Genomic DNA, 19,199 nt, shown 5'->3' on the forward strand with positions numbered 1-19,199 from the left:
AGAGCTATAATTGTCACCGATGACACTTTTTAGCGTGTATGTTGATTTAAATTGGGGAAAGCGAGCTTAAACTAAATGCAAGACGTAATCGTGCAATAGTACCTTCCTGGTTAAATGTTGAAGCCTTTGCTGCTCTTCTTGTTGTTTTGCATTATACTGACGAGTGTTTGAGGTTTTGTCCACTCCATTCACATCAATGATGGGAGGCCAGATCCTTCCTTACGTCTCTATAATGCAATCAAATTCAACGACGCCACAAGTTACATCACCGCCATGAAGGTAGGCAACTGTTCTACGGGTGGGCCAAGTGTATATTGGTACATAACAGCTGTTGTTTTCTACTCTACCTCCTGACGATGGTATTAAAGTAAAACCGAAGGTTTGAAACTGTAAATGTGGATCTCTTGTTGTAACTTTTCCTCTTGTAAGAAGAGCAACCACTGACATCACTGCCTCTGTCAACCAATCCTCGGGTGCACAGTACAGTCCCCTAATGGCTGCAGCGAAGAGTTCCAACCGAGTTGGAGATGTGTGCGTGCGTAACTTGGACCAGGACCTCACCAAGCTGAGGCTGAGTTGGTTGTTCAGGGACCACATAATGGTTTGGAAAGCTTTACTTGGGGTTGTCACCAACGATGGAGAGCTTTTATTTTTTAGGCTACTCCATTGTCAAACATTGACTTCAACTATTTATAATGTAGCTCTGTCACACCTTAAAGTCCCACAATACGCGTGAGTATGAGTCAAAGGTGTGCTCTACTGTTTGCTGTCGGTATTCTAAAATCTGTGTTTTTAACCATACTTTAACCAGAACAAACACATAACCACGGCCACCTGTAATTATCAGTTAATATTCTGGTCAGAGTAATTTGAGTTGTGGTTTCCCTTGTTGAAAAGAAGTCTAACATAAGAGACTTTTTTTTTTTAGATGTCTGCATCTCAAAGACAGAATGGGAGTTTAAGTGAGTCATGGAGCTGTGAGTCACTATAGCACAAAAATAATGGTTACTTTTCAAATGAGCGTTTCATGAGATGGACATATGGATGGCAAGCTGTGACTGACATATTGTAGTCTATACTGTATGTCGGATACATATATCATATAACACATTTGGTCACGAAACATAAACAGTTCCCCAAACTAGCCCAGTAGTTCCCTTAAAGCCAGCATTCACCATCATTACACACCATTAAACCCAAATAAAAGAACTACGAAATTTACCCCTTAGATTTGACATTTGATTTCCTCCCTTAATTCTTCCACAAATCGGGTTAACGACTCGAATAATGTTGTCTCACTTGTTATGTTGCCGCAACAGCGGAAATTGCGAAACTTCAAACCCATTTAGTAATTTATGAGCTCAAATAATCCGTGACAATAATTCACAACATGTGGCTGTTTGCCCAGGACCCTCTGAATGCCTTCAGACGCAGATATGTGTTGAGCACAGTTTCATTTTCAGTCCAAAAGAGAGTTTATTGTCGCATGTTGTTTCTTGTGTCTAGCTGCTAACTGCTGGGCCGCGGTCATATGACAAGGACAGCTGCCGCTTCACCGCCCCTGTCCAACGTCATTACGCGCAGCGCTAGATAAACAACGAAAAATAGTTCCACTGAAAAACAAACGCATCATAGATTTCAAGCCACTTGAACATGATTAATTTCACGGGACACATTTCAGTTGAACAAACGCCAATTATCGGAACGTGACGTTTAACGTCACCTGCGATAGAGCCAAATCTACCCCCGCGAACTAGACTCTGCAACGTCATGTTGTTATTGTATCCCTCCGCCGCAGTCGCACTAGGAAAACAGCTGTGGCGTGCTACAGAGCTAGTTTGTTTTTGTCGTGTGTGACAGCGATTTGAGAAGTTCCTCGAGCAGATTGCTATCCTACAACTTCGGAGGGACCGACTTGTCGTCCATCATCTCGTTTAAAGATGAAGTTCCAGTACAAAGAAGAGCACCCTTTTGAGAAAAGGCGGTCCGAAGGCGAGAAAATCCGGAAGAAGTATCCGGACAGGGTTCCTGTAAGTAGCTAACGTTAGCTCGGTGGCGCGAGCTCCAGCGTTATGTGGCAACGCTCGCGCTGTCAACGACACTTATTCTACCCGTAATAAACCCACTTATAATCACGGGGTTTGCTTGTAGCCACACCTGGCTGCGCGTATACATGTTCTAGCTGACTGCCACGTTAGTGGACGGTGAGCTAGCGAAGCTCACGGTAGAGGTTAATAACCAGGAGGAGGTCGGCGGCTCGGAGCAGGCCGTCAGCTGGCGGCTCCATGGCTGTAAGACATCACAGCTCATATCAGCTGCTATAAAGCTACACGAGCTATGATGATGGTGGTTTAATATTATAACGCACGGTGTATATACGGAGTGATTATGGCCTGGGTGTAGTTCTAGGCTGCGCCTTAAAATAGTACGCGTCAACAAACGGGGCACTTGTTTACGTTGCCCGAGGTGCATCAAGAGAACAATGCGCAGTGCTCTTTCTGTTATGTCACGAGAGCTAATCTAGTTTCATAATTGCTCAGTTGTTGTTATATTGTGATACACGTGAGGTATTGCTCCAGCTATTTCATTTATCGCTATTTTTATTTTCCAACTATTTCACAATTAGCCTGAACACAAATGTGGGTGTGTGCGATACAGGGCTCAAGTTTTGAAGACGGGCAAGAGTGACATATCTATCCCCCCCCAGAACGAAACTTTCGGATATCTGTCGCGCGTAATTTCAGGATGCTTTATTTTCATTGGGTGCTGGATTAAATTTTACCCAGATACAACAGATACGTTTTTTCTGATTGGCTATTGTGTAGCCCATTTTTTTTTTTTTTGATTGGCTGATAAGTGGCACCTCACAGCAGAACTCCAGGGGAGCGCTTGATTCCTCCACGGTGAGGGCAGCGCGGCCAGCTCATGTTGGCGCGCTGCGGCACATTAAAACATTAAATAGCCGAGTTTTTTTTCAGCGTGAGAAATACGATGTGTGGCGGGAGTGCGTGACTAAAGACCGAAATGCGTGACACTTGAGAGCCCTGGCGATATCTGGAGATACAAAAACAGCCCATCACAAGTTCCCCGAGTATAAATTTTTCTGATCAATAGTTTAAAACCAATAGTCCAGAATCGAAATTTATACATGTTTCTGTCTTTAGGTTTCGAAGGAAACCAGATGATAGCCACAGTTATGACGCTGGAATAAATTAGGTTTGCTCTAAAAAAAAAAAAGTGCTTGTTCATTTTTGGTGGTGTGGGCGCAAGTAGTATTCAGTCCTATTTTTAGACCGAAGACATGATAGTGAAGCTCTCAGGTCAGTCCTCTGTTGCTAATTCCTCGGTCTGAGTTACTTTAAAATATATCACACTGACTAATTACAAAATAACAGGCTCCAGATACAATTCATGAAACATATGGTTTAGAGATATTTCAGTCCTCGCTTGACTGAGAAGGTTCTTTCACCTTTTCTAAAAATAAAAAAAAGAAGCGATCTGAGAATACACAATGTATTAAAGTACTTCTCACCTCATCCACGCAACCTTTTTGTTCAGTGGAAACTATAATCTATTGTTAAGGACATGTGTTATTGTTTTTTCTTCTTCAGGTAATTGTGGAGAAAGCCCCCAAAGCCAGAATAGGAGATCTGGACAAGAAGAAATATCTTGTCCCCTCCGACCTGACAGGTAAACATTTGATCACATGCCAAGTTCCCTGGACAAAATTTTAAAAAATAAGAGTGCAGTGACATCTAAAGTTTTGTCTATTATTATTCATCAGTGGGCCAGTTTTACTTCCTCATCCGGAAAAGAATCCACTTGCGAGCTGAGGACGCTCTCTTCTTCTTTGTAAACAACGTCATTCCACCCACCTCAGCGACCATGGGACTGTTGTACCAGGCAAGAGTCACTTCCTCTTCACTTGTGTCACAGTGAGCGTCCCGCTACATTTCTAATGTCACGCTAACACTCTTACTTCTCACTCTCTCTCTCTCAGGAGCATCATGAAGAGGACTTTTTCCTCTACATTGCCTACAGTGATGAGAGTGTGTACGGGAGCAGCCAAAGGGAAATCTGATCCCGCTACCATCCGCCCTCCAACCACTACCCACCTTTCTGAGACCTCCACCATTCATTTAAATATTAAATCCAGCTAAGCAGCCTAGAGTTCTCGGAGTGAATATGTCAAATGCACTTTCACCCCCCATACATGACCCCTCTACCATTCAGTTATTTCTTTATTATTCTGCAGTCTGAATTGTATTTGCCTCCACTTTTTTTCTTTTCACTAGCAACTTCATTGGTCTCGGGGCCAGTTTATTTTCTAGTGTTGTATCTGTACACCATACTTAAATTTAAAAAAACTAAGAACCAATAACAAAATATAGTTGGAACTAGACCATATATATATATATATACTCCCTCCACGCTTAAAGGAAGAAAGGTATACGAGTTAAAAGCTCTTATTGACCATGAGTATAGATTATTGTTTGTTCACCCTGTTGACTTGTTGGGGTTTAAAGTTTGCTTTGAGTTTATGAAATAAAGAGAAGGAACCAGTTTTAGGCAGGTTGTTTTGTCTCTGACTAAAGGATAACTGTTTTGCCTGAAGTTATTTTCCCATAATAAAAACCTGAAGTGGCGGGTGAGTTTATTTTTTCTTTTTGTTAAATTCACCCGCCACAGAAGTATGATTGAGAATCGTATGGGCTGCATCGCATCTGACCTAAAGCAAGGAGTCTAATATAATTCAGACTAACAATCACTCTGCTTTCAGTGGAAAGACTATTATGTTTACTGCTATGATTGTTGTTGATATTGTTATTTTAGATGGCTTAATTTTGAAACTATATTGTAAAGCTGGGTTAAATCTTTTTTTTAAAGTTTGTCTCCTTTTTAAAAAGAAATAAGGGGTTGAACTCTGTATACAGCTGCATTACTGGCTATTTCTCTCCACTCATGACCATACATGATAAAATATGATTAAATGCTCCGTTTTTTGTGGTTATTGAATATTTTTTGACATTTTAGAAGCTTATTAAAAATAAAAATAAAGTTTCCCTTTTTGAGAGGCTCACACTTGCAAACTTTAGAAAGACCAAACTTTAAGTCGTTATAGAAGTAAAGTCAAGTCCACTATATTTATATTCACCAACGTTCCAAGTTGTTTAAAACTGCTTACTGCTTACTTTATGTGAATATATGAGCTAGTTCCCCAGGCTGAATGTTACAGAAGCCAGGAACACAGGATTAACTGGCAGGAGGAACCGGATGTCATCAGCAGTATGTCTTTGTAACCAAACTAATTAACAATTGACATTTAAACGTTATTAACATGCACACTATTTGAGTCTACAAGCTAAAATACAAGCATTACAAATAAATACATTTCGCAATATGTTAGCAGATGACAGAATTCAACAGACCAAAGGGTAATATAACAGAACAACATTGAACAACGTGCATGAAACAGAAAACAAGTTTGACATAACAATTGTTCATGTTTGCTGCCAACATAGTAATTTGTAATATTATGTTCAATAAAATTTTACTGCGCTTGAACACTAAATACTAACACGATTTAAACATCCTACATCCATTTGGCCTGACACGGGTAGTGTGCCGTCAAACAGAGAGCACACACGACAGTGCTCCAGTCGTCTCTGTGGCGCAATTGGTTAGCGCGTTCGGCTGTTAACCGAAAGGTTGGTGGTTCAAGCCCACCCAGGGACGGTACAAGTTTTCTTCCTACCGAATTGATATGATCCCACCACCATTAGCCACCCTTCTGTGACCAGCACCATTCATCTACATTAGGTTTAATTGAAATCCAGCTAACTTCCTGCAGCAAATGTTTAAATGTTTTTAACAAACTCACTTTGAAAAAGACTCATTGTCTTTGCAGAAAAATCTGTATGTAGTGGACATGTGCAGTTGTCTCTGTGGCGCAATTGGTTAGCGTGTTCGGCTGTTAACCGAAAGGTTGGTGGCATGTTTTCTTCTTACCTAGCTGATAAGAAACTATTTAATTGGCACTGAAACACCTCGGTTGGGCTGCATGGACACACAGCCCTCAACTTCAACGGGCTCTTCCAACACTGACATTATGACTAGCCAGGTTAGGAGACAGCTGGAGAAAGCAATCAGTGGCCCTCATATCCCATGTGATGAAGGTGCTGGAGAGGCTGGTCTTGGCCCATCTCTCCGACTGCTGGTGCAATCCTCACTGGACCCTCTGCAATTTGCTTAACAGGTGGCTCTATGAGAATCACTTTCTTTGATTTCTCCAGTGCATTCAACACATGAGGGAAACTTATATATATTTATACATATTATCGTTTATCGGACAGGCAACTACTTATTACCTTTTAAAATATATTGGCACATTTCCACACAAAACATGTTTACTTGGACATTCTGATGATCTAATTTGGATCACAGTATGATGCCCAAAGAGGTTGATACATTTACTATTTCACAAAAAGCAGAGACACAATTATAGATATAAAATGATATACTTTATATACTTTTAAGTACACATTTCAATACAGGACACAGGAGGCCAGTGTAAGAAATAAAAAAGTGTATATATATAGATATATATATCTATATATATACATATAAGCTACATTTCCCCTTTTTCGATCCACAGCACGCCAACGTGATAGTGTGTTACTTTGATAAAGGTCTGAAAAAAACCATTTAAAACCTAGTACACTACATTGTGGTGTCTAATAATAAAAGATTACTACATTTAAATGCTCAGTTTTCACCTGAAATGATCCTGTGAATGCAATCAACTATTTTTATTAATTAATATACTACACACCACAAGTGAATTTGGAAATGCGACTAGTTTTTATGAAAACACTTGTTTGTGTTAATAATTGAACTATTCTCTATTTATATAATGTTCACAGAATGTGTTACTAAGGTAACACACTATCACGTCAGTAGATGGCGCGTTGGTACTGTGGATCGATGAGGGGATTGTAATTCCAAACTATGCGCATGCGCATTTCAGAATAACATTTCAAGATAAATGTACCTCTTGTCGACTTGTATTTTAGGTCAAGTAATTAAAGTGCATTTTTCTGTAATGTGATACCCGTTAAATAGTTACTTATTAAGCTAAGCAAGAAGAAAACATGTACCGTCCCTGGGTGGGCTTGAACCACCAACCTTTCGGTTAACAGCCGAACGCGCTAACCAATTGCGCCACAGAGACAACTGCACCTCTCGACGGTGTGGCATGCTATAACTCAAAATAGAGGCATTCACAGTTTTCCTTAAGTAACTAAATAAATATTTAATTCTATTTAACAAGTCCCATTTAGGGGCTACAAAGTGGTGTACTGGCCTCATGTACATGTATCAAGTAGGCTTTCTGCGAGTTCTCCAGCTTCCTCCCACAAGACAAGCAGCACCGGTTAATTGATGACTCTAAACTGAGGGACTGTGAGCGTGAATGGTTGTCTATCTATACATGTTACATCGTATGTAGACATGTTCAGGGTGGATGTGTCTTTTTCCTCTAGAAATACACACAAATAAAAAACACATCTGAAGACCATGTCACGATATGTAAATAAAGGACATTTTCTAAATAATATCGACTTTAAAAAATATATCTTAAAAGGTCTCCATAAACTGATACACAATATAAGCGTTGCCAGAAGTTTAAATGTGCTTATATAGACCGGGGATCGGAGATATCTGACCAAATACAGAAATGACTGCATTTCCCAGAATGCAATGCAGTAAGGAAATCATCCTTGGCACCGGAAGCGCAACATTACATCCGGTATGTGAACCTCTCCGTCTGTTTATATTCGGAGGACCGCCTCTAATTGAAAACCGCGAGACGGCTAGGTTCATAATAAACGACCCACAAAAAAACAAAAGTAAGTGTTCTATACTTAATCCCTCTGCCACAACAAAGTGACGTTAACCGTTTGAGTGAACTACAATGCATCACACGAGCAGAAAAAGGGTAACGTGAGAGCTAAGCAGCTAACGTGAGCTAGCTAACTCCCGTTCACGTCTGCTCTTGGGCATTTAGAAATAATCAAACAGCTGCTGCCGATGTGCATGTTTACAGTCCACACATCTTCGTTTTTTAATTACACAGTTAAAGTATGATACTTAAACACACTATTGGGGAACAGCAGCTAAAGATGACAGTGCTAACTGTTAGCAGCTAGCTAACTCACCGTAAGGCCTAAGTTACACTTGTGGTATTTGTAATTGTTCCGCTATAAAGCAGCATAAACATATGTTAACCCGTTTTTCTTTCTTGTATCTTGCTGACTGACATCGATGCCAGCTGGCCCCGCCGCTGCCGGTCACCATGCCCGCCCTACTGGAGAGACCCAAGCTGTCCAACGCGATGGCCAGAGCCCTCCACAAGCACATCATGAGAGAGAGGGAGCGCAAGAGACAAGGTGTGCGCTCACTGTGTCTGTCTAGGGGTTTAAAACGAGCCAGAACTCATGAATAATACGTTTCTCTATTTAACATGTTATGTAGAGTGTTTTTCTTCTACATTAAGGATTCTGAATTATCACTACTAGCTTAGTTTGGAACAAACCCAAGCACCGATTTATTATTCTCCTAAATATGAAGCTATCTCTACCCACCCTGAAGTATTATGGTTATCAAATGCATGTTATAGATGTCTAGAGCAGACAACTTCACAAACCCTAATTACTTACTTTGTCTATTATAAAAGCAAGCCGATTATTCCATTGTATGTCCAATTGTATATCTTATAATACTTCCTCAAATTGTGTTTTCCACTACAACGACGCAACATTAATATCATATTTCAGAGGAGGAAGAGGTGGACAAAATGATGGAGCAAAAGATGAAAGAGGAGGAAGAGAGGAAGCGAACAAAAGAAATAGAGGAGAGGATGTCTTTGGAGGAAACCAAAGAACAGGTTGGAAACATTTTAAACATTTCAATTGCAATCCGTGTATCCAATGACATCTGGCTTTGATGTCCAACTTTGGACTGCAAATTGGATAACAAGTTATCTTCTTATGCTAATATTCCCAACCTCAAACTGAACTTCAGGTAATGAAAATGGGGGAAAAACTTCAAGGCCTCCAAGAAGAGAAACACCAGCTTTTCTTACAACTCAAGAAGGTACTTCATGAAGAGGAGAAGAGGCGCAGAAAGGAGCAGAGGTAGTAAGGATGACGCAGCTTTAAATTACTTCATCACACAATTTCTTATTGAGCTTAGAAATCTACTCTTGTATTTGTGGTATTCAGTTGCATTTTTGTTCTTTCTAGTGATATCACAACTTTGACATCGGCCAGCTACCAGCCCAGCCTGCCCATGCACGGAGGGCAGCATCTCCTCAGCATTCAAGGTAAGGAAGTTTTTACTACTGGTCTTTTTTTACATTATTTGTATTAGTCTGTTCCCAATAATGTTCCCTCTCTTTGCCTCTCTTAGGAAGCCCAGTCAGCCACAGTCGACCTGGAGAACGCAGTAAACAGCTGTTCCCGACTGCTGTGATTCCAGTGAGTAAAGTGGTGTTTTGCAAATATCTCGCTACAGATATTGCATGTGCTTCAGTAGATGCTGATTTAGGCACCAGGATGGCGTATATAACCCTCCTTCTTCTCCGTTAGGCTCGTCACTATCAAACTCCCGGGTTCAGCTCGGGCTCAGCAGAGCACGGGCAGTTCAGCGGTAGCCAGGGGGTCCACGAGTCCTATGGGGTTGCTCAGGTCCAGCATCCCTCCACCTACGTCCCTGGACCATCAGTACCTGTCAGTTTCGCAAGCAGTTCTCAGATCAGAGGTAAAAGACGTGTGTGGGATCCCTCTATCACCTGTAATGTATAGAAATGTGTACATTGAAATAACTTAATTTCTGTAGTGCAGTGAATACAGTCTGAGATTTCTCTGCAGTGTTTTTCTCCTGAATACAAATTACTCAGTTCAGTAGTCTTTTCATCCGTTCTTCATAGTTGTTCTGGCATCAGTCACTGTGGTGGTTATAAGACAACGTCACTTTTGTTCTCCCACAGGTGCTTCTGCATTTCAGGCCATGCAGTACCTCCCCCATCAGCAGCCTGGCTACCCTGTTCACAGTCACTTCACCTCCCAGCCTGGTCAGTAAAACAACCTGAATGTGTGTTCTGTATTTGTTGTACATCATTGTTTGTTTATAAATAGTAACTTTTGTACATCATGCAGGGTACATTCCCGGAGCAGGGATACCCCTCCAGAAGCAGCTGGAACATGCCAACCAACAGTCCGGCTTCACCGACGCAGTAAGAAATCAAATACCGACAGTTTAAGGCTCTAGAAACGCTTCATCCATAAGCAAATAGATAGTTTTCATGCACTTTATAAAAAAGTATTAGATAGTATTTCGTGTTTTAAACGTGGCTTTTTACATTTTTTTAATTTTCTAAATGATGGAAGCTTCTTTCCAACGCACTTTCCTTCAGGTCTTAACTTCCTTATCTGATTACATTTAGTTTGGTTCCGCCTCATTTGTTGTTCTCACAGGGTGTTTTGAGGCCGATGCATCCACCGTCCATGCATCCTGCAGCTCCGGGACTGCTGCCCACACCGGCGCTGGCAGTCCAGATTTCCACTGCAAAGGTGAAGCCCAACACACACACACACACTCACTCTCTTTCTTTTCACCAAGCCTGTTTATACATCGTCATCACTCCACTTATAAGTCTGGGTATGTATATTTGTATCCATGCAAGCAGTGTATCACAGTCGCTTTCCCTCTTGCGCCACCTTGAGGCCTCCGCCACTACTTCTGTTTTATCTTGTGTGTGAGCATGAGGCCTCACAAGGCCCCCATTGGCTGTAGACTTTCTGCTGAGTCATTGTTTTCCTGTGATTCAATGATGCGGAAACTTCGTCATTTACACATGTTTAAACTTTACCTGTGTTTACCTCTTTAAATGTGTCCAGATAATGAGATTAATATCTATTATCTCAGAGCTGCTCCCATCCCTCATTTGCGCTGTGCTTTGACTGCATGGTTTCCTACATTGTTGCCTAGAAACCATTTTCCACCCTCGCACTGCCTTTTGATATCAACCTTTCTTTACTGTCCTTGTGTGGGTTCATGCCGTACACTTTCCACCACCAGGCCCCGTTTCAGACCTCTCCCCAGGCTGCTCCTCGGCATGGCTTCCTCCCCCACAGCCAGAGCGGGCAGAGGTTCTACCACCACGGCAAGTAGCTCGCCTTCATCGTCACCGAGCTTCACTCTCGATTCCGGAGGACCTTTTGGACGAGTAATCCACTTTTCCAAATTATGTCATTTGGCTGGATTATGCCTTTTATGAGTTGTTTTATTTCATGTACAGTATCTTCTGTTGCTTTTTTCTGCTTTTTTAATGAGTGATTTTCAGTCCTCATGCTTAAGTGTTTTTGTCCACATCCAACTTTGATTTTTTTACATAACCTCAAATTAAGCTGATTTATCAAATAGATTATTTTCGCAGAAGCAAAAAGGAGAAAATAACAGGTGCTCTCACATGTGAATGCAAGGTGCTCTTGAAGTATTACACAAATAAGGTAGAAAAGGGGACGCCTCTTTCAAGCTGTGCCCTGAGGAAGACCCCAGTTGTACTTTTGAACTTTGATATGTCTTAAACTAAAAAGGGCATAAAGGGCTGCAGGTGTTCCTGAAGTAAAGCGAGAGGTTTCTTTTTGTCTGCAGATTATTTGACCTACACTGTAAAGATGTTCTGGAGGAGGGTGTTTGCTAAAATGTCAATAACTTGTATAGAAGAGAGACTGCATGAGCCAGAAATGATTCTTTGTGTACTAACATTCATAATTACAACATCAGTGGAGGGTTACATGACTGCTCACTGAAAGGTAGGAGCAAAAACAATAGAGGAAACTATTCTTGGTATTAGAATTTACAGTTTGTAGATTAAGTCTACGTGATGAACACTGTTACTGCAGCGCGTTGACTTAACCGCAGGAGTCCATTTCACTGTGTTGACTTCTCGCCGATCACAATGGACCCCACACGGCTGGTTACCACAAATGAAATCAAGTTGACATGTTTTTTGCTGTTTTTAAAGCTTTTATGTTGCTAAATAAAATAAGCCAATGCCAAGCGCAACAGTTTGTGTCGTCTTTATTATATCATCCCGCACACACAGATACCAAACTGCCTCGTGGGTCATCGCTAAGTTCAGGAGAACCAAGTTCTATCCCACTCCATGCCTCCGCTCTGAGGTGTTTCTGTACATTTTTGACACTTCAAAACATTTGAGAGAAACGGAAACCGAACCAGCCGTCGACTGTTTTGTTTAATGGTCACATGTCGGGTGATGGAAGTAAACGGCCGAATGGGCTTGTTCAGATCTTTAAAATAAAAGATGGAACCTGGTATTCAAGCCTCAGCAGAACTCTGCAGATCCAGAGTTGAAGCCCTTTTGTAAAACCAACAGTGTTGACACCACCCTTCATTTCCCTGACGGGAGGCAGTTACTTAATATTTGAGAGACCTCCCTCTTCACCTCTGACCTTTTATCTATTTGCATTTGTTGTCCATACGTGATGTGCTTTCATTATGTGTGCATGTACACAGCGTAGTTTACTTGTTGACACTTCCAATTAGTTTCCAATGCATATATTGTCCATGAGAGATATACAGCGCTTCACTTTTTCCACATTTTGTTACGTTACAGCCTTATTCCAAAATGGATTAAATTCATTATTTTCCTCAACATTCTACACACAACAACCCATAATGACAAAGTGAAAACTGTTTTTTGCACATTTTTGCAAATCTGTTAAAAATAAAGAACGAAAACATAACGTGTACATAAGTATTCACAGCCTTTGCTCAATACTTTGTTGAAGCACCTTTGGCAGCAATTACAGCCTCAAGTCTTCTTGGGTATGATTCCACAAGCGTGGCACACCTATTTCTGGGCAGTTTCTCCCATTCTTCTTTGCAGAACCTCTAAAGTTCCATCAGGTTGGATGGGGAGCGTCGGTGCACAGCCATTTTCAGATCTCTCCAGAGATGTTCAATCGGGTTCAAGTCCGGGCTCTGGCTGGGCCACTCAAAGACATTCACAGAGTCGTCCCGAAGCCACTCCTTTGTTATCTCGGCTGTGTGCTTCGGGTCGTTGTCCTGTTGGAAGATGAACCGTCGCCCCAGTCTGAGGTCCAGAGCGCTATTTGTGGTGGAAATAAGTGTTCCTTTACCTTGTGAGAAATCAAAAGTAGTTTAAGCATGGTTGACCCATAACACTTTATTATAGTAACAAGTTTACAAGTCATCAACCAAGCGCTAAATACAAACAAGTCATGAAAACATTCAGCTGAATGGAGCAGAATCCCTGAGCCTTCTCTCAAGACTGTCAGAAATAACTGCTGCCTTCTCAGTGCAAGACTGCAACCTTTATAGATCCGAGACAATCCACATTCCAAAGCCCGTCTGTTTCCTGAAAATGAAGTGGAGTCCCCGGAAGGCTTTGCTTAATCTGCATCCCCACAACCCAGTGACCCTTAGAGTTGACCTTTCACATGACCCCACACAGGATTATATTACCCCCCCATGAACATTTGGGAGAGACAACTGTTAACACATTCCAGGAGAGAGAGAACTTCTAAAACACATTTTTCCCCCGACACTTTGGAGCATGTTTTCATCCAGGATGTCTGTACATTGCTGCATTCATCTTTCCCTCAATCCTGACTCGTCTCCCAGTTCCTCCCACTGAAAAACATCCCCACAGCATGATGCTGCCACCACCATGCTTCACTGTAGGGATGGTATTGGCCAGGTGATGAGCAGTGCCTGGTTTCCTCCAGACATGACGCTTGGCATTCAGGCCAAAGAGTTCAATCTTTGTTTCATCAGACCAGAGAATTTGGTTTATCATGGTCTGAGAGTCCTTCAGGTGCTTTTTTGCAAACTCTAGGCGGGCTGTCATGTGCTTTTTACTGAGGAGGCTTCCATCTGGCCACTCTACCAAACAGGCCTGATTTGTGGAGTGCTGCAGAGATGGTTGTCCTTCTGGAAGGTTATTCTCTCTTCATAGAACAACGCTGGAGCTCTGTCAGAGTGACCATCGGGTTCCTGGTCACCTCCCTGACGAAGGCCCTTCTCACCCGATCGCTCAGTCTGGCTGGGCGGCCAACTCTAGGAAGAGTCCTGGTGGTTCCAAACTTCTTCCATGTCCGGATGATGGAGGCCACTGTGTTCATTGGGACTTTCAATGCTGCAGAAATCTTTCTGTACCCTTCGCCAGATCTGTGCCTCGATACAATTCTGTCTCGGAGGTCTATAGATAATTCCTTGAACTTCATGGCTTGGTTTATGCTCTGATATGCACTGTCAACTGTGATACCTTATATAGACAGGTGTGTGCCTTTCTCAATCATGTCCAATCAACTGAATTTAGCACAGGTGGACTCCAATCAAACATCTCAAGGATGATCAGTGGAAACAGGATGCACCTGAGCTAAATGTTGAGTGTGATGGCAAAGGCTGTGAATACTTATGTACATGTTATGTTTTCGTTCTTTATTTTTAACAGATTTGCAAAAATTTGCAAAAAACAGTTTTCACTTTGTCATTATGGGTTGTTGTGTGTAGAATGTTGAGGAAAATAATGAATTTAATCCATTTTGGAATAAGGCTGTAACATAACAAAATGTGGAAAAAGTGAAGCGCTGTGAATACTTTCCGGATGCACTGTAAACCGTAAATGGTGTGCTATGCCAATGTCTACATATCCTCACCCATCACTGCTATTATGAATCCAATTGTGATGTATTCAGGGTTATATTTTCTCACAAGCTTTGGAGCTTTTACAGCACAGTATTGTCTCTCACATCAGTTGTATTTTGTGTCCCTGCATCCGAGGGCAGCGAGCAAAAACAAAGTGTCTCTACTTGATGATTTGTTGTGATCGGCCAGGGGATATTCAACTGACATAATCACACAGCTCCTCCGGATGCAGTGAAAGTACGAGATCAGGGTGTGGAGTGTGTTTTCATTTACTAAACAAAAGTTTAATAATAAACAGGTTCCCAGTGTTTCTTCTCATAACTTACGCTGTATCTTTGAGAATGTTCTTACTCCACGGTAGCAGTGCTACCCTCCCTCCTGTCTGGCTGTCTGTCTGTCTGTCTGTGTGCTTCTCTGCCAATAATAATGAGCACGGTGAACGGTTTCATTGAACTTGCCAGTTATTAGAGCTGCTGGGTTAAATTTAGGGTTGTGAAACTGGAGTCCTATGACCTAAGTGGTGTAGGCTGGAGTTAAAGTCAAATTTATCACATAATACTAAAATGAAAACTATTCTCATCCATCATTATCATCATAATCATCATCATCATCACAGTATGTTCTTCTCCTTACTGGCCAAACTCCAACACATTCAGGAGGGAAACATTGTATATTATAATAGTAATATATATATATATATATTATATATATATATATATATTATATATATATATATTGTTTATCGGACAGGTAGTTACTTATTACCTTTCAAAATAGGATGGCAAATTACAAAAGATACAAACTCCAACACATTCAGGAGGGAAACATTGTATATTATAATAGTAATATATATATATATATATATATATATATATATATATATATATATATATATATATATTGTTTATCGGACAGGTAGTTACTTATTACCTTTCAAAATAGGATGGCAAATTACAAAACATATGATACAATCATAAAATACAATACGAAACTGTCTACTTGGACATTCTGAGATATATATAATTATTTTTAAAGACCCCCTAAAGAGATATTATGTATTATATATATATAATGATATATATATATATATATTAAATGATATATATATATATATATATATTATATATATGTGTGTGTGTGTGTGTGATTTTAATGTTAGCTCCTGGATCAATCACGATTTGGAGGAAGATGAGGTTCACATCCAGCAGGGGGCAGTAATGAGACGTCCAGGACGCCACCGGCCGCGAAACCCAACGCAGAAGAAGAGGAAGCAGAAGAAAAGTTTCGAGAAGAGGGGGAGGGAAGGGGTGAAAGTGTCGCAATCTTACAGCGAGCATGACCGACGCCGAGGCGCAGAGCGCGCCACCATCGGTAACTGAGGAAGAGAAGCCGGAGAGGAAAGTCATAGGTGGGTGGAGAGAGCGGTGGTGGTGCAGCCCTGCGTGCGCGCGCGCCGACTTGTTTAGGAAAAGTTTGAAACTACCAACTTTAAATATTTTAATCCATGTGAGTTTTGAACTGTGAGCAACTGATTTATAGGCTGCTGTTGCAGCGAACATTTTATTTGCGTTCTTGTGCCATAAGTGTAAAAAACTTGTTTTAATGTGAAACTTCTATTTTCTTAAGTCTCCATGTTGCCCACCACTTCAGCTAAATCGATAAATAACGGCCAATCATTGTTTTCATTAAGCAGCTTCCTTTTATTATTTCTGCATTAAGAACGAAAGGGACAATTAAGGGGCAATATTTTTTATTTGAAGTGTCTGTTACCTAAATTTCTTTATTAGCTGTCGCACAGGTGCGACTCATTCCATTTAATTGGGCAGCCCCCCCCCTCCCCTCCCTTCCCTCGTGTCCTCGTTTCCAAGTCTGCAATGAGTGACGCGCGGAGCTCCTGGTTCTTGTAAGCAGGGCTGCCGTTGATGTATCGCGGTACCGTTATCCCCCGGTGTGTTCTTGTAACTCGTGAAATGTCCCCGAGAGGCCCGTTCAACCATGTGCTCTTGTTTCATTGTCGTAGCCACGTTGGTTCAAGGCACCGTGAAGTGGTTCAATGTGCGTAATGGATACGGCTTCATAAACAGGTACTTTCCTCTCTATAACTTCAGGGCATCCATATTACACTCCGCACTCAGATTCATTTACATCTTACATTATTAAAAAAAGAACAAAAAACTTTACTTGAATAATAATTGAAAGCCCAATGAGTCATGTTTGCTAAACCGGTTTTATTTCTCAGAAATGATTCCAAAGAAGACGTGTTTGTTCATCAGGTAATGCCATGGTGCATTGGTATTTTTTTTAACTACAATAAAATTGTATATGTTGATGTGAAGCTGTCCTCTGATGTTTAATGTGTATCTTCAGACCGCAATCAAGAAGAACAATCCTAGAAAATTCCTCCGCAGTGTTGGAGACGGGGAGGTTGTAGAGTTTGATGTGATTGAAGCCACCAAGGTGAGACTCAGAATCGACTTCATCGAATGGCATGAAGGTCCGCTGATATAAATTATTTTACACGTCACTTTTCCCGTCCCTCTGGTGTCCCACAGGGCTCTGAAGCAGCCAATGTAACCGGTCCGGGCGGCGTTCCAGTCAAAGGCAGCCGCTACGCTCCCAACAAACGCCGCTTCCGTCGGCGATTTTTCCCACGCAGCCCGGGGCCCGGAGAGGAGGGCAAACCAGCCGACGGCCAATCCTCCGCCGCTGAGGGCGAGGGGTCGGGAGAGAACGACGGAGTGAAACCTCAGCAGCGCCGCAGGAGACCCCGACGACCACGGCTGGAGGTGCAAGATGTAAGCTGAAGGGGCAACGACAACCTGCAGGACTTTTTTTTAACTATAGGTTTAGAATTGAATAAACTAACGGTTAGGAACAGTGCTGGTATTTTGGGGTTATGTCAAAATTGACGAGAGCTGTTCTGCGTCTGACTTGTTTTTGTTTGCTCTGTCAGGGAGAGGCTGGAGAGGCTGGAGAGTCAAAGAACGGCGTGGCAGAGGGCGAACAAGCGCAGAGACAGCCACAGCGCAGGTTCTGGCGCCCATACCGCAGGTGACGTGGCGACGTTCCCTACCTGTCGTGTTATTTTCAGCTTCTGTATTTCAGCCCTTCAAAGTTGATTCAATATTTCTTCCGTCCTGGCGTTCACAGACCGTTCCGCCCGCGGCCGCCTCCCGATGAGGCTGCCAACGGCCAGCAGGCGGCTCCGGGAGAGCTCCAGGCGGAAGGAGAGCTGAAGCTGGCTGAGGCCTCTGAGGGCCCCCAGACCAACGGAGACGCAGCCGAGGGCCAGAAGCAGCAACGCCGCCAGTCTAGACGGCGCAGGCAAAGGAACTCTGAGTCCTCTACCTCGAAAGTGAGCGCTTGAATCAATGATGCCTTTTTCTTCTTCTCATGCACAAATGGCTTTGGTACTGCCCCTGTGACTCGGTGTTCTACGGTGCATGCCGTCATTTGCTGGTTTGATTCTATTTTTGATTAAAAGTAACGGTTGTGCTTACTGCATGAGTAACAATTGTTTTCCTTGGACACGTTGCAGAATGATACAGAAAGGTCTGCATCGGAGACCGGTACCCCCCCTCAGACCTCCCCACTAGCTGACCTTGAAACCAGATCAAAATCACCAAAGCGCTCTCCCAAAACCTCTCCCAAAACCTCTCCCAAAACCTCTCCCAAAACCTCTCCCAAAACTTCTCCCAAAACCTCTCCCAAAACCTCTCCCAAAACCTCTCCCAAAACCTCTCCCAAAACCTCTCCCAAAACCTCTCCCAAAACCTCTCCCAAAACCTCTCCCAAAACCTCTCCCAAAACCTCTCCCAAAACTTCTCCTAAAACCTCTCCTAAAGCGCCCAAATCACCTGAGGTAAGTAGGAAAAACGTGTTTTTAAAGATCACCTATGTTCATTGTATGGACCCAATTATTTAAACTGTCTTCTCCCTCCAGCAGGCAGCTGACACGACAGTCCCAGCAGCAACAGAGTGACCCTCGTGAGAGGACGGTCTCGTGACCCTTGGTGAGAGTTGGGTGAAGCAGGGTGGAGACGTGAGGGTGTTGGATTGCACACATTGGCTCAGATCGTCCACAGAGGACAAACTTATGTTAACGGGCTGTTTAAAAAGTTTTCCTGTATGGATTAAATGGCAAGATTGTTATGATTAGTCTTTAAGGATTCCAGTGACGGCTTAAACGTGGATTCCAGATTCTATTTTGTGTGCATCCATTTCATGCATGCACAATTCTCTCGTATTTATTTTAATTCAAATGAATTGTTTTTGTTTTTTTCGTAGGGTTGGAGGACTGGTCCTTCAGAAACATGCACTGCGCTCCCCTCCCTGCACGCCCCCCCCCACCCTGTCTCGCTGTCCTCCTTCAGGCCTCCTCCCCTCAGCTTGTCCTGTCTAGACGGGCACAGTTGGAGAGTGGTGAGGGAGGAGAGCCAGGT

At 42.3% G+C, this 19,199-nt stretch overlaps 3 protein-coding genes and 2 non-coding genes across 7 annotated transcripts; 4 read left to right on the forward strand and 1 right to left on the reverse strand.

Annotated features, from left to right (window-relative positions):
• Positions 1–1,801: 1,801 nt before the first annotated feature.
• On the forward strand, positions 1,802–4,996 carry gabarapa (GABA(A) receptor-associated protein a). The gene is made up of 4 exons (XM_056443015.1): positions 1,802–2,030; positions 3,612–3,690; positions 3,785–3,903; positions 4,001–4,996. The coding sequence occupies exons 1-4, from the start codon at positions 1,941–1,943 to the stop codon at positions 4,079–4,081; spliced, it is 369 nt and encodes a 122-aa protein (XP_056298990.1). The 5' UTR covers positions 1,802–1,940; the 3' UTR covers positions 4,082–4,996.
• A 666-nt stretch (positions 4,997–5,662) lies between these two features.
• trnan-guu (transfer RNA asparagine (anticodon GUU)) lies at positions 5,663–5,736 on the forward strand. The gene has a single exon. It is a non-coding gene; the product is annotated as a tRNA-Asn (tRNA).
• A 1,421-nt stretch (positions 5,737–7,157) lies between these two features.
• On the reverse strand, positions 7,158–7,231 carry trnan-guu (transfer RNA asparagine (anticodon GUU)). Its single transcript has one exon. It is a non-coding gene; the product is annotated as a tRNA-Asn (tRNA).
• Positions 7,232–7,817: 586 nt separating this feature from the next.
• On the forward strand, positions 7,818–12,129 carry gps2 (G protein pathway suppressor 2). 2 transcript variants are annotated; one of them, XM_056442632.1, is made up of 11 exons: positions 7,818–7,907; positions 8,313–8,447; positions 8,835–8,944; positions 9,082–9,197; positions 9,303–9,382; positions 9,469–9,536; positions 9,648–9,819; positions 10,049–10,132; positions 10,218–10,294; positions 10,536–10,631; positions 11,140–12,129. In XM_056442632.1, exons 2-11 carry the CDS (start codon positions 8,354–8,356, stop codon positions 11,230–11,232), a joined length of 990 nt encoding a protein of 329 aa, XP_056298607.1. In that variant the 5' UTR covers positions 7,818–7,907; positions 8,313–8,353; the 3' UTR covers positions 11,233–12,129. The 2 variants fall into 2 exon arrangements, with proteins under 2 accessions (XP_056298607.1, XP_056298608.1); XM_056442633.1 differs by having other exon boundaries at positions 9,082–9,194.
• A 3,928-nt stretch (positions 12,130–16,057) lies between these two features.
• On the forward strand, positions 16,058–19,148 carry LOC130211712 (Y-box-binding protein 2-B-like). 2 transcript variants are annotated; one of them, XM_056442672.1, is made up of 10 exons: positions 16,058–16,165; positions 16,778–16,841; positions 16,997–17,030; positions 17,125–17,214; positions 17,310–17,552; positions 17,711–17,808; positions 17,908–18,112; positions 18,296–18,619; positions 18,701–18,770; positions 19,045–19,148. In XM_056442672.1, the coding sequence occupies exons 1-9, from the start codon at positions 16,093–16,095 to the stop codon at positions 18,737–18,739; spliced, it is 1,170 nt and encodes a 389-aa protein (XP_056298647.1). In that variant the 5' UTR covers positions 16,058–16,092; the 3' UTR covers positions 18,740–18,770; positions 19,045–19,148. The 2 variants fall into 2 exon arrangements, with proteins under 2 accessions (XP_056298647.1, XP_056298646.1); XM_056442671.1 differs by having other exon boundaries at positions 16,081–16,165; positions 18,704–18,770.
• The last annotated feature ends 51 nt before the right edge of the window (positions 19,149–19,199 follow it).

Source organism: Pseudoliparis swirei, chromosome 21, assembly GCF_029220125.1.
Source record: "Pseudoliparis swirei isolate HS2019 ecotype Mariana Trench chromosome 21, NWPU_hadal_v1, whole genome shotgun sequence".
In the NCBI taxonomy this organism is placed as follows: Eukaryota; Metazoa; Chordata; class Actinopteri; order Perciformes; family Liparidae; genus Pseudoliparis; species Pseudoliparis swirei.

What these genes read in the sequence shown, in the direction of transcription:
- gabarapa (XM_056443015.1), top strand. Translation starts at nt 1,941, where the DNA reads ATGAAGTTCCAGTACAAAGAAGAGCACCCTTTTGAGAAAAGGCGGTCC. An exon ending in AGTATCCGGACAGGGTTCCT is followed by an intron (nt 2,031 to 3,611) that starts GTAAGTAGCTAA and finishes TTTCTTCTTCAG; the next exon opens with GTAATTGTGGAGAAAGCCCC. An exon ending in CCATGGGACTGTTGTACCAG is followed by an intron (nt 3,904 to 4,000) that starts GCAAGAGTCACT and finishes TCTCTCTCTCAG; the next exon opens with GAGCATCATGAAGAGGACTT.
- gps2 (XM_056442632.1), top strand. Translation starts at nt 8,354, where the DNA reads ATGCCCGCCCTACTGGAGAGACCCAAGCTGTCCAACGCGATGGCCAGA. An exon ending in CGCAGAAAGGAGCAGAGGTA is followed by an intron (nt 9,198 to 9,302) that starts GTAAGGATGACG and finishes TGTTCTTTCTAG; the next exon opens with TGATATCACAACTTTGACAT. An exon ending in AGTCCGGCTTCACCGACGCA is followed by an intron (nt 10,295 to 10,535) that starts GTAAGAAATCAA and finishes TTGTTCTCACAG; the next exon opens with GGTGTTTTGAGGCCGATGCA.
- LOC130211712 (XM_056442672.1), top strand. Translation starts at nt 16,093, where the DNA reads ATGACCGACGCCGAGGCGCAGAGCGCGCCACCATCGGTAACTGAGGAA. An exon ending in GCCGGAGAGGAAAGTCATAG is followed by an intron (nt 16,166 to 16,777) that starts GTGGGTGGAGAG and finishes TCATTGTCGTAG; the next exon opens with CCACGTTGGTTCAAGGCACC. An exon ending in AAGACGTGTTTGTTCATCAG is followed by an intron (nt 17,031 to 17,124) that starts GTAATGCCATGG and finishes GTGTATCTTCAG; the next exon opens with ACCGCAATCAAGAAGAACAA.